This window comes from Hyaena hyaena, unplaced genomic scaffold, assembly GCF_003009895.1.
Source record: "Hyaena hyaena isolate Hyena2069 unplaced genomic scaffold, ASM300989v1 scaffold_4, whole genome shotgun sequence".
In the NCBI taxonomy this organism is placed as follows: domain Eukaryota; kingdom Metazoa; phylum Chordata; class Mammalia; order Carnivora; family Hyaenidae; genus Hyaena; species Hyaena hyaena.
In genome coordinates, this window is record NW_024080636.1 from 3417158 (window position 1) to 3434324 (window position 17167).

The following is a 17167-nucleotide window of genomic DNA, read 5'->3' on the forward strand; positions in this document are numbered from 1 at the left end:
CCCCCCCCCCCCCCGCCCCAACAGCCCTGGGGAAGGTCACATGTCCTGGGGGACACTCCGGCAGTGACTCAAGACCCTGTGTCCTCCCCGCCCAGAGGACAAGACGACACAAGAAGTATGTTCCCCAAAAGGTTCCTGGAGTGCTGCTTGGCTGCTGAAAAAGTGAAATGCCTTGTTTCTTTCTTTTTTTTTTTTTTTAACTATTTATTTATGAGACAGAGAGAGACAGAGCTTGAGGTGGGGGAGGGGCAGAGAGAGAGGGAGACACAGAATCCAGAAGAGGCTCCAGGCTCCGAGCTGTCAGCACAGAGCACAATGCGGGGCTCGAACCCACGAGCTGTGAGATCATGACCTGGGCCAAAATCGGACGCTTAACTGACTGAGTCCCCCCAGGCGCCCCTGCAATGCCTTGTTTCTAGAAGAGCTATTTGCCCCCAAGCCAGAGTGTCTATACTTTGCTGCAAGGAAAAGTCTCATTTGTCAATATTAAAGCTGTTCGCTGGGAATCTTCCAGGCTAAAGTCCACTGAGCTGAAGAGGAAATAAAAGCGCTCTAAAAAAGACCATGATCTAGACCGGAATCTTCTGGTGCTGTGCCAGGGTGCTAACAAGGTCCCGAAGATCTCAGTTAGCCAAACCCTAGAGGAGACTTCAGATAAAGCGGGGCCCGATGAGTGAGCTCTTCATGTGCGGCTGCCAAGCGGTCAGAACAGCCGAGAAGGGGAGCGGCTGCTCTGGGGCCCGCCCCCCCGAACCCCAGCTGTGGGACAGGGAGGGACACCGCTAGCCCCGCAGGGAGTCGTGAGCGGCGGCGACGGCAGGGCCCAGCACGCTCCCCAGACAAGCGGGGGCTTCGTTATTTCAAGGACCCAGACATACGACGACTCCAGAGCAGCGCTGTGCATTGGCGAGAACACTCCGGCTGCACACCCACTTCCCGGACACCGCCGCCATCGGGTCACCTCTCAGCCTGAAGCGTGTGTCCACCGAGGCACATCCACCCGAGTAGGACCCGGCCGGGGAAGAGGCCCACACGGCTCTAACAAGTGAGCGAATCCCAGGGTCTCCGTCCCCGTGACCGGGCTGCAAGGGCACACACACACACACACACCATACATACCACCCCCCCACACACACACACGCCACACACACACACACCCCACATACACACACACACATCACACATACCACACACGCCACACACACACACACACGTGTCCCGTCCCGGGCAGGCACAGACCCCGCCTTTCAGACTCCTCACCCTGCAGGGAGGGTCGCACCGGACGAGGGCCCCAGGCAGGAGTCCCACGCGCCCCGTCTGGGATACGCGGGCGTGTGTACGAAAGGTCTGTGGGGGCACCGCGCCCCCTGGAGCCACGGCCTCCAGGCCAGGGCGAGAGGCCACACAGCCGCCTCCCCCGGTCAGAAATCCTACAGCTCCTCTTGCCCCCACCCCCCCGGCACCCCCCACCCCCACCGCCTCCCTGCCTCCATCTCCCTGGACTCCCCCCACTCTGCTCACCCCTGCAGACTGGAAACGATTTAGAATGCCTCCCCGACTCTCTCTGAGCGCACAGAGCCGTGGCTCCCCTCTCCCAGCCCCCGGGCTGCTCCAGACCCAACTAACCCGGAAGAATGCGTGGACACGGCAATGCTGAGTTAGCCCAGAGCAGGACCCGACCGACCGTCCCTCGATGATGTGAGCTGGCAGCAGAGACACTTAACCCTGGCGTTCAGTCACGTTGAAAACAACCGTAAAGGTGCGTGCGCGGCGCGCAGTTGTGCCCAAGCCTTAGAAGGAAGCAGAGCTACGAAGTTATTAAATGTAAATATTTAAAGAACCAGCAGCTGTGGATGCGGGGAGGACGGCAACCCATGACCTGCAGTCACAATAATGATTCTGATTTGTCAGGGGCCGAGTCGAGATCACAAATGCTATCTCATCCCACCCTCCATGGAGGATGCGAACTTTTTAGAAGTAACTTTTCGGGAAGCGCTTGTGTCCCTTGGGCAGTGCCTTAAAAGTTACAACAAGAAAACAACTCTCTGATGTGGCAAAGCTGCCGTGCCTATAAGTCTCCTCCTCCTCCAAGCCAAGCAGTAAATCCTGTGCACTTTCAAGGCCATTCACGAGGCAACCGTCTGGGGCCGAGGAGGAGATCATGCAATTTTGCTAACAGCATATACACACATATACGGTAGCGTCAGGTGTCTACAATGTCTACCACACAGGGGCCTGAGTGCAGGGTCCACTCACGTTTCCATCCGGGAACAAGACCATCTGTGACAGGACAGTCAGGCAAAGATACTTCTGGCTGCTGAAGGAAGCGATCAGAGAGTGGAGATGTCCTCGAAAAAATGGCCCGACTGCACTGTCCAGTGGCCTTTCTGATGACGCCCTCAGGCCTGGCTTGCTGAACTCCACAACCCAAGCTGCGCACTGATCCAATGCACACACCGCGCAGCCGAGCTACGAGGCCCTTCGCTTAACCTAAGCCCCGCTCCCCGCCCGCGACACAACGCTGTCACAAGGCTAAGCGTCATCGCGCGTGGCAAAGTAGGGCACCTGCCACCAAAGAAGCATCCAGAAATATTAAGTTTTTAAATATCACTATGATAATGATGAAGTTCAAAAATGAAAACCAGTTCAGGGAGGTGAAGGCTGGAAGGAGCCAAGGCCTAAGCAGGCGGGATGAGGCCCGGACCCTCCGACCCCGAGGCCGGCCTCCCTCCACGCTGGGCACAGACGTCCACGCATCCCTCGTCCACTGATTAGTCTTCCCCCACCAGAAGGTAAGGTCTCAGCCTACTGTGCTCCAGCTGTAACCCCAGTGTGAGGAATCATGCCCGGCAAGAGACAGACATTTAAATATTGTTGAATGAACCAATGAGGAGTCATGAGCTCACTGGAAATGCATGCAAAACCGTGTGCAGCCTTTTTGGGAGGGGGGGGGGCCTACTGTCATGGAATCCGAGAGAGAGCTCAGAACTAAACCCAGGTCAAAATATACTGCTCAGTTCCACCCACATCTCAGAACACCAATGACCAAGGGCACGTGAGTCGGGCAGCCAACTTCCAGAGCGAAACCTAGCAGAGGGGAACTTACCGAGAAAGGAGGCGGCTTCTCCAGGGCTGGCCCCCATGCCGCCTTGGGCTCCGCGTGGGCGGGCCCCGCCTCTACACCTGCAGCTTGGATTCTGGAACCCACTTTGCAACCCGAAGATTGAAAGTCAGTGAAAACCCTGCGTACAAACTACGCGTGGTCGGCACAGCCCTGAGTGAGCAGTCCCTCTGGGGTCCCCCCCTAACGTCAGGGGAGCCAGCGTTCCCATGCACCCCGCCAATGCACTAGGGAGGGAGCCTCAAGGCAGATCTGTGGGCCCATCCCTTCAACTGCCTACATCTGTGGCAGAGGACACTGTGCCGGCCCACGACCAGAACTCAGCAGGGTCCTGTCCCCGTCCCACTGCTCAGAGAGGCCCTCCTACGGGGGAGCAGCCTGGGTCCCAGGTGAAGAGCCGGCAGCAGGACCAGAGAGCAGGGCTTCGCAGGCTCTGTGCCCCCTCCTCCCACCCAGCACCCAGGGCTGACGTCCCTAGAGAGCAGGACTCCACCTCTCCTACTCACACTGCTCACTTTAAGTTTTTGTAAGGCAGGAATTTAAAGGGGTTCCCCCACCCCTGCCTCTTTACTTATCAGTCAGAGGGCACATTATTCCCAACTATTTTTTTTATTATTTATTTTTATTTTTGAGAGAGCACAAGTGGGGGGGGGGGCAGCAGAGAGACAGGGAAATAGAGTTTCCAAAGCAGGCTGTGTGCTATGAGCACAGTGCCCGACACAGGGCTCAAACTCACGAATGGCAAGATCATGACCTGAGCCGAAGACGGACGCTCAACCGACTGAGCCACCCAGCGCCCCTATTCTCAGCTATTTCTGAATTTCATAAACCTACAAGTTCCTAGTGGAGACTGCAGACCAACAAGCACAGGTCTAAAACACCAATTTTGGAGATGAACATACACACACGCGCGTACACACACACACACACACACACACACACACCTTCAAGGAGGGTGACCTGTCTGAGTTTAAAGGGAGGTGATGAAACCACCTTTCCCCCAAATCGGGCACCTTCAGGCCAAGAATGGCAAATGCAAGAAGAGAGAAATCCACAAGGCAATACAAGCAGCATTAAAGATTGAATAACAAAAGAGAAGTCTGGAATTTATTTATTTATTTTTTAATTTCTAGGAGAGAAAGAGACAGCGTGAGCAGGGGAGGGTCAGAGAGAGAGGGAGACACAGACTCTGAAATAGGCTACAGGTTCTGAGCTGGCAGTCAGCACAGAGCCCGATGCGGGGCTCAAACCCACGAACCACGAGATCATGACCTAAGCGAAAGTCGGACGCTTAACCGACTAAGCCACCCAGGAGCCCCTGGAATTTATTATACCAACGACATTACACAGTTTTCATAAAAGGAGACAATTTTTCTCCCCCATGATTTGCGCATGGCCAGGTCTACCCTCTCGCCATCCCGTGGGCTGTGTGTGTGTGGGACTCTCAGTAAGGCCCAGCTTGGGGCCCCAGTGACCAGCCCCAGTTCTAAGGAGCAAAAGAGACTTGATGGGACCCTACGTGCACCCTGCTGAACCCGGAATAAAGCGTGGCTCAACAGCTGCGAAGGAACCGTGCCTCGTGGTCAGGGGCCAGAGGGCCCGTCCGGAGATGCGGGAGCCCCGCGCCACGCCACCCAGCCAGGCCAGTGCGGCTGGGCTGACATTTCTTGGGAAATAAACTGGGAACCGTGGAAAAGACAGGGGAGGCTAAGGGCCCCTGGGGCTCGGCAGTTACCATCCAGCCTGGTTGAGAAGCTGCAAGGATGCCTGAGCCTCCCAGCCCCTGCCAGAGCCTTCGCCACACATACAACCAAAGGCTTGGCCAGTTGCCTAGGCAACAGCCAGCCTAGGCACGTTTAGGCAAAGGACAGTCTCTAAACGGGTGATAAAACACTGACGACCAGGCACAGAGCAAAGCATGACTCTGAACTCGGGGATGATGAGGCGCCTGGGGGCTCAGAGGGGTTGAGCGTCCGACTTCGGCTCAGGTCAGGATCTCACAGTTTGTGAGCTCAGGTCCTAGGTCAGGCTCGGTGCTGACAGTGCGGAGTCTGGAGCCTGCTTCGAGTTCTGGGTCTCCCTCTCTCTCTCTGCCCCTCCCCTGCTGATGCTCTGCTTCTCTTTCCCTCGAAAACGAATAAACATTAAAAAAATAATAATAACAAACAAACAATAATAAATAAAAAATAAACCTGACAGAGTAAACACGAGAGGGGAGGGGAAGCCGCGCCAATGCAGAGAAGCCAGGCAGCAGGGCTGGCGGCAAAAACCCACCGACGTCTGGGAGACACCGCTCTCCTTCCGCCTCTGTGTCTGCCATGACCCCCCCCATTTCCACCGTAGCGCGTTGTAACCCGCTCGTTCTGCTCGGTTGTGGACGTCAGCCTTTCTTAAACGGGACAAGAGGAACTAAGAAAAGAAGTTTTGTCCTCGGGGAGAACTCAAGAGGAAGCAGGCCCTGCCGGGCCCAGAGATGCGAGGGTGTGGAGGGGACACAGCAGGGGATCCGAGGCACGGACGCTGGGAGGGTGACAGCTGAGACCACGAGGCCCAGCACTGCCCCCCCACCTGAGCCCCTCCTTGGCCCTGATAAGCAACTTTTCTTTTATGGACCCTGGACAACGAGCCACCAGGAACACAGGACTCTGCTCAGTCTGAAGGAGGACATCTCAGTGACAGCAGAAGGTGAAGAAGCCAGCCAGCCCTCGGTGAAGGGACACAGTGAGGGACAGCAAAGGACACGGCAACTTCGGGACAAAAAAACAAACAAAGAAAAAAACAAAAAAAAACGAGGAGAGCAAGCACAACACTACACACTTTCCAGTATGTTCTCTGAGGGGTTGGACTCGAACCACAGGGCCAAGCACGCCCGGAGAGCGGCCTATAGAAGCTACACAAGGCAAGATCTGTGGGTTACTTGATCCCCAGGCTGTCCTGACATCCCAGGGACACTGGCGGGGGATCTGGCAAAGTCCTTCCGCTATGCGTGCTGTCACCCAGCGAAGAGACGAGGAGACGTGGTGGCCCAGAGCGTCACAACCGCTGTGCTGATGAGGGAATGTGGCCACAGACATTCACAACCTTGGGAATGCAGAACATTAGCTCGGGCGATTAATAAAGTAGCAAGACTGTTTCTTGCTAATTCGAGTAAAACGATAGCCAAAAACCTAGAAAGGAAATGTGACTCATTTGAGAAAACCTCTGGAAAGTTTCTGAATCTCACAGATCCTTGCAAGTTCCAGAGGCCAAGGCATCTTAAAGAGAGAGAATCCCTCGAAACTTTCACCCATAAATATCAGGAAAACAAACCCACAAGCAACAGAAGGCTTTCAAAACACTCTAAGACGTTCACACCCTTTAATCCGGGATTTCTCTTTCTGAGAATTTATTCCCAGGAACTGATCACACAAACGGAGGAAGAAAAAATGAAACTGTAAACTACAAATTCATCTACAATAGCCAAAAAAGTTGGAAATTACCTAAAATGGCCCAGCATTAGGGAAATGGTTTAATCTCACTACATTCACAAGATTATGAAACCATTAAAGGTCTTGTTAAAGACATTGGTAAAAACCTGGAAAATATCAGATAAAATCTTTCAGTGGATCTGCGTAATACAATCCTACGAGCGAAGATTAGTGAAAAAGAGATTTACAACCCCATTTACAACCCTGAATGACCTTGGACTAGGCACACGGTCTCACTGCCTACCGGCCTACCGTGTCCTTGCATTCAGACTAGCAACCTCAGAGGTGGACGGAGGCACCGCACCTCCCTGGCCTCTCGGTTAGCCTGGGACCCTGCAGGCAGCTGGCAGGTGACAGCTATTCTTTCTAAGATAAACTGAAAACCCCTATGCACACGGAAGGTAAAACACAGGCAGATTCTTTATTTAGAAAACTCTATCTTCTGGGGCGCCCCAGGGACTCAGTCGATTGGGCGTCAGACTCTTGCTTTCGGCTCAGGTCATGATCTCGCAGTTCATGAGTTCGAGCCCCACGTCAGGCTCCGTGCCACCAGCACGGGATTCTCTCTCTCCCTCTCTCTCTGCCTTTTCCCTCGCCAGTGCGCTCGCTCTCTCTCTCTCTCTCTCAAAATAAACATTAAAAAAAAACAACAGAAAACTCTGCACCTTCAATATTTAAAAGAACTAAAAGACAAGAACGGGGTTAGTAAAAGCCTTTGGACAATTATCACAAGCAAAGGGGTGCCTGGGTGGCTCAGTCGGTTAAGCATCCGACTTTGACTCAGGTCATGATCTCATGGCTCGTGGGTTCGAGCCCCATGTCAGGCTCTGTGCTGACAGCCAGCTCAGAGCCTGGAGCCTGTTTCAGATTCTCTATCTCCATCTCTCTCTACCCCTCCCCTGCTCATGCTGTCTCTCTCTCTCTCCCTCTCAGAAATAAATAAAACATTTAAAAAAAAAAAAGATTTATCACAAGCATAAACAGACATCTGCTGTAATTTACCTCAACGAATCTTCGTTTGATATCACAATGTCAACAAAATGTGAGTATCTTTCACAATTTTACAGAGTGCAAGATGAGTGCTTTGCAGAAATGTAATTTCTTCTTCAACTCACTGCTTTTGAACAGCATGTGACACTTTTCAAAATGTAGCCAGTGGAAGGTGGGGCAAGGGTACGCCCAGGCCAGGAGCTCTAGAATCCCCAGGCACGCTGCTCCCCGGCCCACCTGCCCCGCCCCGGTCACAGGCAGCTGGACAGGGGCAGCCGGTGGACATCGCGCAGGTGGATGATGCACAGGGCGTGACACACACCTAGCAGCTGGGATACTGAAAAGCCTCTCCCTTTTCTGCCCTTATCTCCCTGCTGTATAAATTACTGCAAACGTTCAGATTATCTTCACCGACTTAGTTGCAGGCACAGATCCTATCTTAAAAGGCCACATGACTCGCCTCTTTTCTGTTCCTGAGAGATGGGGAAGGAAAATTAGCATTTAATGTTTATTTTCATGCGACAGTGAGTGACTCAGAATCTACTTATTCAAGGCAGCAAAACAGTAACACGAGGGTGGTCTCGGGGGCGCCTGGCTGGCTCAGTAGAGCACACAGCAGATCATGAGGCTCTTGATCTCAGGGTCGTGAGTTCAAGCCCCGCGTTGAGGGTAGAGCTTACTTTAAAAAAAAAAAGAATGTGGCTTCAGAGTCAAGCCAAGGGCCAGCTCTGTCGGTGACCCTGTGAAGGTCACTTCATCTCTCAGAACTCTGATTTACTTATGTGTAAAACGGAGTTAATGCTATCTCGTTGAAGGAGTCAAATGAGTAGGAATGTAAAGCTTCTTGTTCGGTCCCTCAGAAACCCCAGAACCCAGAGCCCTGTCCAGATGGTGACCCCCCCCCCAACCGACACCCACTGTCGTGGGCCTCCTTGCTAGCGCCCGCCCAGACTCCTGAGCCGAGGATGCGCTTGCTGGTGCAGACGTCACAACAGCTTCCTTGATGAAAACACTGTCACGTCCAAGCTGAACGGCACCGGGCAGGCCAGCTCCAGCCGCCAGCCTCCAGTCAGCTATAAAATCCCACTAACAGCGGGCTGGGAGGCCTGTGCGGGGGGCACAGCCGGCTCTGTGGTTCCTGGGAAGACCACAGCTCACAGACTTGGCACGCTCGCTTGGCGACGACATAATTGGGTACAATGGAACACAAACTGCAGTTTAAAATACGAGAATGTTCACAAAGTACGGTTTGGGCACCGCTTTACAATAAAATTTCATTCAGTTGAACAGGAAACGTCAAAACGCTGGGCACAATCCATTCTGTGTGTGGAAAGGCCGCCTGCAGGCCCAGCAAGGAGCCCGCACTGAGGCTCCTGGGGAGCCCAGATCAGGGTGGAGGCGTGTGCGGGTCCTGGCCAGCTCGCCTCGGCCAAACCACCAGCCCCCCAGGCCTCCCTCTTTTCCTCCTCCAAACAATGAAGAGGGAAGCCAACCAACAAGGCTGCTCTGGAAGCAAAACGAGAGCTCTAGGAAAGTTCTGGAAAACTGCAGATGCCTGTACAACCAAGCTGTTGTTATTATATTGTTGTTATGAAATCAAGTTGTGACGCAAATATTAATCCTAAGAGGAAAAGGGTAGTAACGTTGCGATCCGGGACCCAAAGAGAAACCTTCCATAAGTCTATAGCCCTGACCACCGTCGCTGGACGTATTCTAGTACTCTCCCCACGAGACAAGTGTACACGCACCTTCACAACTTGCTTTCTCAAGTCGTGGTATTTTTCATCACCTCAGTGACAGCTATCATCACCCACACGCGCCGTAAGCATTAGCCCGTCATCCCAGACTCGGGGTCTCCACCACCTAGAACATTCAGCTCAGGCCCAGAATCACCCACCCAGAAGGAGCAAGGCTTCGGGTGACCCAGAGATGATGCGACCGCCCTCAGACCTGCAACCCAACAGGAAGGGCAGATGCAGACAGACAGAAGCAGAGGCGGCGGGCAGACGAGCTGGGCCCTGCAAGTGCCAGGGCGGGAGGGAGGATGGCCCCGCCCCCCAATGACAACCCCGACATCACCCCTAAAACCCCGAATCACCAAGGAAAGGTCCAAAGATACTAAATACACTTTCACCGGGGAAAAGAAAACATTTAGGAGGATTTGCAGTAGAATTGCATAACGTATCATCAAATCGGGCACTTTACAGGCATGGTTTGCTTACTTGGCAGATTCACTCAAGTAGACATTGGACTTTGGGCACTACCCAAGTTACTGAGCCGGCACCTCGGGCCCGGCGCAGGTGCTGAGCTCCCGGGGCCACACTGCCCTCCCTGAGTGGTGAGAGCAGGGGCTGTCAGCAGCCCAGTGCTGGGGGTGCTGACACAGGGCCTGGGAAGGCCACACACTCACCCGGGGGCAGAGCTGAACTCGAAACAGGGCTGTGTGGCTCTGAAACAGTGGTACCTCCGGCACCCTCGTGCAGTACGACCTTCTTGCAGAACCAGAGGTGAAAGGTACCGAACGGCCGCATGGACTGGTGAGCAACCGCCACGTGGGAAAAGCAGAAGCCAGGCAGCCACTGCACGACCACCCGAAAGTGTAAGCAAAGAGCCGGAGGCGAGACGGCGGCCAATCCCACTCTGGGAGCCCCTCTCATCAGAGAGTGTGGCCCCTGCTTCCTAGGAACTTGGACGGTAACCTCTGAGACTCTGGGGACACCAGTGACCTTGGCTACGATGAGCTCCCTAACCACCCCTCCCGATCTGCATCCCTGACTTCTCATCTGCCGTCTGTGCAGAGCTTCAATCTGCTGTGTCTGCTGCCCAGAAACAGCTCCGCACTGGACTCCCACCCTGCAGGAGGTCCAAACCCCAGCCAGGCGGGTTACACAGCCTGAGGCCTGCCCACCCAGCCTGCCCTCCCTCCACCTGAGGCAGCAACTCTCACACGGAGCCACTCACGCCCCCACATTCCTGACAGCCCCGTGCCTCTGCCCGGGACTCTCTGTCCAGGCGTCGCCTCCTGGAAAGCACCTGTGGATCCAGCAAACCCACTCCCAAGTCACCTGAAGGTTAACTCTCTGCAGCGCTCGGAGAGCAGTCAGAGCCTCCCACCTCTGCACCCCCCCCCCACCACTCCCCGCTTTGTACACACTCCTATCTGCTACGGTCTCGGTGAAACGGGATTGCTTCCAGGCCGGCCCCCTGACTCATCTGCCTCTGCAGAGTGTGACAGTCACCTTAATCTTGGGATCCCAGAACTGTGGATGGAGCCAGGCACACTGGACTCTCAGTAGCCAGGATGCCCCCAGCTTCGACCCACCTTGCCCCCTTCCTCGCACCCACAAACCTCTCTCCAAACACTCTGGGCCACGGGGAGTGAAATTAAAATAAAAAGCAGGCACTTGGACGTGGCGGCCTAATGGAGCTGACAGCCACTCTATCGATATTTACGTCACAGAAAAGAGGCGACTAGAAGAGAAGCGCCAACTTAGGGGTTGCACGTTTCCTGATCAGAGTAAGGGCTTGTAAATAGCAGCAGAGCTAGTGAAGGCGGCATTACAGCAGGCTGTGTGTTTACCTGGACACAGACACCATCCCTGCAAGGGGCCAGGCAGCCAGGGGCCTCGCCGTGGGCCTTGCCCTCCAACAGCCTCATTTCCTGACGAGGCTGCTACTTCTAGTGACTTCCAACTGCTGAATGCTCAGAATTCACTGCTGCCTGTAGCCTTCACCAATCCCTCTCTCTGGGGAGCAATTTATGTAAGCAATTTATGCCGGCACAGGGCATGAGGCTTTCTGTTCAATGTCAGGGAGACGGTACGTGTCTGCCTCGGTCTCGTAGGTTTCCCAAAGAAGTGCGTCATGAAACAAACAAATAACGAACAGATACCTTTTTTTCGTGTCTGGATAATGAGTGACACCTACTGTATGCCATCCTATACCTCCTTCCGAGTACTCAAAACATTCACTATGATGATTCTTTTCAGCGGTAATAAACCACCTAACGTCTGTGAGCCTTTAAAATTCGGCTGTTCTTTTGCATACATGAGCTGAGACTCTGAGCTCTGTTAATAAACTGAAAAAAAAAAATCAGTCCCTAAAATATTCAGAATCGGGGCAGAAGGCCACAAGAAGCCACTGTTGGAAAGTCATGGTCATTGGCACAATCCACACCCCACCCTCAAACCCACCCAGGAGCTCTGGGACCAGGGAGGGGCCTCACAGGCTACAGGGCACAGCTCATCGGTAAGTACATATTTGGATGGGCAAGTCAAACATTTAGAGTTCTGACTTAACATTGACTTCACAAGTTTTTCAAGTGCTAAGCAACTGAGAGGTAATCATTTCAACGTACCCTTTAATTAATAAACATTAAATGGATCTGCTTCAAGACACCCAAGTGCTACAAATGTGTCCCTATGAAAAACATGGCAAGAAAAAAAATAACAAAAAACAAAATTAGAATCCTATTGACAGTCAGGCAGAAAGGTGTTCAGTGATCCAAATTCCGACCAAAAAAACAGCCCTTTCAGCAGATGAGCAAATAGTTTCCTCTGCAAGTGACACATCCTGGGATATTGACACTGCCAAGCAGAACTCGTAATGACAACCACCAAGGAAGCAAAACCTAATGGAAAAACCCCAAGCTGGCCACCAGCCGCCCCAGTTCTGGTCCAGGATAAGCCTCTGGCTGTGTGATCCTACCAAAGGGGTAGCCAGCCCTGGACGCCCTCTTCATCACAAAAAGGAATATCCATCACCACCCACGCCACTCAGAAATGCTTTAAGGACCAAAAAAAAAAAAAAAAAGAGAGAGAGAGAGAAGTGAAAATACTTTGGAATGTGTCCTCTATAAATACAAGTCATTGTTATTATTAGCTCAAAGATGACCGAGAAAATAGGATTAGAGAATATCAGCAGTGAAAGGGGGTTAGAGATGGGGTGATCCCGGAGACCTGGATCTGCCCCAGGCCTCTGAAGCTGTGTGCTTTCTGGGAAGGAGTCCCCAGTTTTTAATGGATTCTCAAAAGGCAAAGAACCTCTCAGCCTATCACCTTACAAATCTAAAACCGGAGACCCTAAGACATGGGACTGTCCTAGGCCTTGAGGTTAGTGAGGGAAAAGCTCCCGGGAGCTCCCGTCTCCGGCCACACTCCTCCTCTCTCACCAGCACACGTTCCTAGGGAGGAAAAATGTCACACAAATCTCATACAGCCACACAGGGTGTTACACGAGCCACTGCACATCTGGCTGCTAAAGTCATAGCAAAGTTTCTACCCTCCGATTTCTCTTCTCAAGGCTTCCTGCTGAGGTCCTTGCTGGGTGAGACTGTATTTTCTTCATTTCTCTATTCTCATCCTATCTAGTTCAGCGCCTGCAGCCAGGAAACACTCAAATCATTTTGTGGTCATGAAATTTTCTTAAAAAAGAAACATATAGGGGCACCTAGGTGGCTCAGTCAGTTAAGCGTCCAACTTCAGCTCAGGCCATGATCTCACAGTTTGTGAGTTCGAGCCCCGCATGGGGCTCTGTGCTGACAGCTCAGAACCTGAGCCTGCTTTGGATTCTGCATCTCCCCCTTGCTCTGCCCCTCCCCTGCTGTGCTCTGTCTCTCAATAATAAATAAATGTTAAAAAAAAATGTTTTTAAAGAAACACATAAATGTATGTCCAACAGATCTCAATTAAAAAATAAAGATTTGAGGGCAACTGGCTGGCTCAGTGGGTGGAGTGTGTGATTCCTGCTCTCAGGGTTGTGAGTTTGAGCCCCACACTGGGTCTAGAGATTAACTAAAAATAAAATTTAGAAAAAACAAAACAAAACAGTGGGGCACATAGGTGGCTCAGTCAGTTGACCATGTCACTCTTGCTTTCAGCTCAGGTCATGATCCCAGGGTCGTGGGATCCAGCCCCATGTCAGGCTCCACGCTGAGTTGTAGAGCCTCCATAATATATTCTCTCTCTCTCTCTCTCTCTCCTCTCTCTCTCCCTCTGCCCCCTCCCTTGCTCATGCTCTCTCTCTCTGAATTAAGAATAAAAATAAAAATTTTTAAAATAAAGATCTTAATCTAGGAACTAATAATAGATACATGGTGCTCTGTTTTATGAAGCAAACAGGTTAATGTGCAGAATAAATAAATTCTGTTATTCTGGGAATAAAACAGAAGTCAACACATAACTACAGAAAGGGGATTTCTGTTGTTGTTGTATGCGTGTTTTTCCTCAAACTACCAACATGTGTGCTTCTAGATGGCCCTGTTCTTCAGAGAGTTCCCTCTGGAACCACACGCATGTAAAGAATGCTGCATGGCCCAGAAAACCTCCGAATACACTTTGAGGATTCTTCTTTCAAGGCTGTCTCCAGTCGGCAGACAGAGCAGAATCATCAGAAAGCTCAACATCGGAAGGAATTCCTCCACGGCCGGCCCAGGGACCACCACTGGGACCCACCAGGAGTCAGGTTTCAGGCACTAAGATGCTTTCAGGTTTGTGAAGGATCACTGCCCGGGCTGTAAGGGAAGGTCTCTGCCCACGGAATGCACAGACTTCATAACTGAGGCGCTGCTGCCCTGCCTTCAGGTGCGTCGCTGCGGCTCCAAACAATCTAACTGGAAAAAAACCGAGCCAGCCTCACGGCTCGCACAAATGTGGTCATCACCCCCATAATCTACGGGGAGGCCTCCATAAAGCGGCCGTGGCAATCTGCTGGCAGATAAGGCAGGCTCGAGTCGGCTGGGAGGTGCAGTTGAGGGTTAGCCTAGAGCACTGGGTAAAATGCTCCCCGTCTAAACGCAAGGCACCATTACTATTAATTAAGGAATCTATGGAATCTTTTTGATATTCCTTAACGTCCTAAAAATCAACCGTCGACCCAGTCAGTAGCAGGAAGCTGAGTATCATGTTCGTAAGTCGGTCTACGCAATTTTCAAGTGAAGAGAGAAGAAAATGAAGAGGTAGAGGACAGAGCCCCCCCTCCCCATCCCAGCCCCCAGCCCAGGAATGGCCTGGCTATCAGAGATCTACACTGGACATCCAGGACTAGGGAAAGACAACCTTATCTCCCAGCAGCAGGCTGTGCCGGAAGCCCAGACATTGTTTTTCACAGACGCATACTTTTAGGTTATTTAAATATTATGACCTCTCATACATCTGCGACCGAAAGTCATCAAGTTCCAATTCCCAAACACCATGAGCTGGGCATGTTACGTCCATTCAAATGGGTTTTTAGTCCCCTACAAAAAAAAAAAACTGACTAAAGCGTGCAGACCTATTCACCCTTCTACTCTTCCGTGTCATGTTTCTTTCCCAAGTAATCAATATCCTCACCCTAATAGCCAAGCTCCTTTAAAGCCTGAAGACAACTGTCGAAAGAAAATCACACACCACAGAAACGTTTTTGATGTAGTAGCTTCATATCTCAACCAGCATAATCTCACCAAGGAGACTACTGAGCTCCAGAATTAAGTTGAAATGCACGCAGATGAGTTTCCCACGTGAATCAAGAGAAACCCAGCTGCCCTGGCTCCTATTCAACGCCTGTACGTGGAGGCTTCCGAACCAAGTGGAATAAGAACATCTGGGGCAAGAACGGGAAGGTTGGCGTTCACCAGAGCCCACCTGGTTGGTTTCCTTGCCCTGGGCTCCAACCCGCAATCCCAGGAGGCTTAAAACAGCACTTCAGCCTAAAACTGCAGAGGAGGGAAGGAAGCTATGAGCTCACCGTCGTCGGCAACTCAGGTTTGAATTTTTTTAGTTGTTCTCCGATTTTCATCAGGACAGCCAGGGAGTGTTTGGTAAAGTGTAATGAGTAGCCGTGGAGATTCCGGGCAGCCTACCCTCCCCGCCCCCAGCCACAAAAACACAGGACAGTTGCAGCAGAGGAGGGAAGACCCAGGGGCGGTCACACACACCCACACCTCGAAGGCCACCTTCCCCTGGACACCCAACTGGAGGGCAGCATCCTCAAAGGCAGCAGCCGCGTGGGTCCCAAGGAGGCAGCGCAGTTTGCCCTCCGGACCAGCTCCATCCGGAAAGTAAAGCTCCCGGCGTTGGTGAGGTCAAAACCCAAGGAACCACTGAAATTAAGGGGCAGAAACTGCTACCTCTCTAATCCGGGACCCCTCTCCAATTCCGATGCCCGGGGCAGGCTCGGAAACCGCAGAAGAGAGAAAGTGCTCACGTTTCCAAGAACCGGTGACAATCTGGGAAAATTCCAAGGGTGGAACGGAGGGGGCGGGGGAGGCCCAAGAGCCCCAACCTCTCCTGCCTGTCCCCCCTGCCCCAGGATCTGCTCGCCAGGAAGGCCTCGCCATCCCCACTCCCAGTGGAGCCAGGAGAGACACGGGGAGGGTGGGAAGGAAGGAAATGGAGGGCAGTCCTCAAAGCGCCCCCAAACACGCTCATCCGCGTTAGGTGTCCCGCCTGCCCTCCGACTGGAGCCTAACAGCCACCGCGCTTCTCCGGCGCCGCAGCCGCCCGCGGGTCCCCCACTGAACCTCCGCGCCCCTCGGCCGGGCGGCTCCGCCGGAGCGCGCCCGCTGCTCCTCCCCGAGTGTCTGCGGGACGCCCACCTGCCCCCTCGGCAGCAGCCTCCGACCCCGCCGGCCCCGCTGCGGCGCTGCCCTCTCCAGCGACTCCCACCCGAGAACCTTCCCGCTCGCGCTCGGGCGCCCGCCGCCCCCGAACACGCCCCCTCCCACGGAGACAGGAAGTCCGCGCGCCCGCCGCGCGGCCGCTCAGGCTTCCCCCGGGCGCGGAGCGCGGGCCCGGCCGCCCGCCGGCGCCCCTGGGGCCGCCCGCGGCGCCCCAACCGTCGCGGCGCGCCCCTCACCTCGGCCGCCGCTCTCCTCCCGACTCGCCGCGCAATCCGCTCCCGCCGCGACGGCGTCTCCGGCTCCGGCTCCCGCCCTCTCTCCGGCCGCGCTCCTCAACCCTGCCCTGCCCTGCCCCGCCGCGGCCGCCGCTGCCGCCGGCCAGGAGCGCCCCGCCCCCGCCGCGCCCGCCGCGCTCGCCCCATTGGCTGCTGGGCGCCGGGCCCCGCCCCACAGCCCCTTCGGCATCCCGGATTGGACCAGAGAGCCAAGAGGCGGCACGCCCCCTGGGGGGGGGGGCAAAAGAACCTCCTCTGGGCACCATTGGCGGCGTCTCCTGTCAATCAAGGGGGAGTGCCTACTTAACCAACCGGTAGGGTGCGGGGGGTCACAGTCCTGGGGTCGCTTCCAGGAGCAGCTTTGCCGGGCTCACGTCCAGGGGCCGGAGTCCTGAGGCTTTGCTGGCACCCAGGCGTGGGGAGCGCGGTAGAGCAGCGCCTCACCCGACTGGGAGTTCAGGGAAGTAGTCGTTCTGAAAGTTTCCTCTCCTAGGGCACTCGGGGAAGCCAATGTCAACAGGGCTTCTTCAGATAGCCGCCACAAGAGTGCATTCCTCTTGAGCCGCTTAATTTAAGCCCAGCAGAGTGTGGTGGTGGTGGTGGTGGTGGAGGGAAGGAGGGAAGGGGTGTGTGTGTGTGTGTGTGTGTGTGTGTGTGTGTGTGGACAGAGCCGCCAGGCCGGGCCCCACCCAATGGAGCACTTTCTTTCTGGTTCTTC

General features: G+C 53.9%; 2 protein-coding genes across 2 annotated transcripts in view; one reads left to right on the plus strand and one right to left on the minus strand.

Moving 5' to 3' along the window:
• The window catches only part of PACSIN2 (protein kinase C and casein kinase substrate in neurons 2), a 136776-nt gene extending 120282 nt beyond the window's left edge, over window positions 1-16494 (minus strand). The window contains exon 1 of the mRNA XM_039235066.1: window positions 16411-16494. The gene's annotated coding sequence lies outside the window, so the exon portion shown is untranslated. The remainder of the gene's footprint in view (window positions 1-16410) is intronic.
• Window positions 10108-16767, plus strand: LOC120233968 (vegetative cell wall protein gp1-like). The gene is made up of 3 exons (XM_039235568.1): window positions 10108-10115; window positions 15538-15631; window positions 16027-16767. Exons 1-3 carry the CDS (start codon window positions 10108-10110, stop codon window positions 16765-16767), a joined length of 843 nt encoding a protein of 280 aa, XP_039091499.1.
• Window positions 16768-17167: the final 400 nt, after the last annotated feature.

Excerpts from the sequence above, each read along its gene's own strand:
- LOC120233968 (XM_039235568.1), top strand. Across the intron at positions 15,632-16,026 it reads AAGTAAAGCTCCCGGCGTTG|CCACCGCGCTTCTCCGGCGC; the intron begins GTGAGGTCAAAA and ends GGAGCCTAACAG.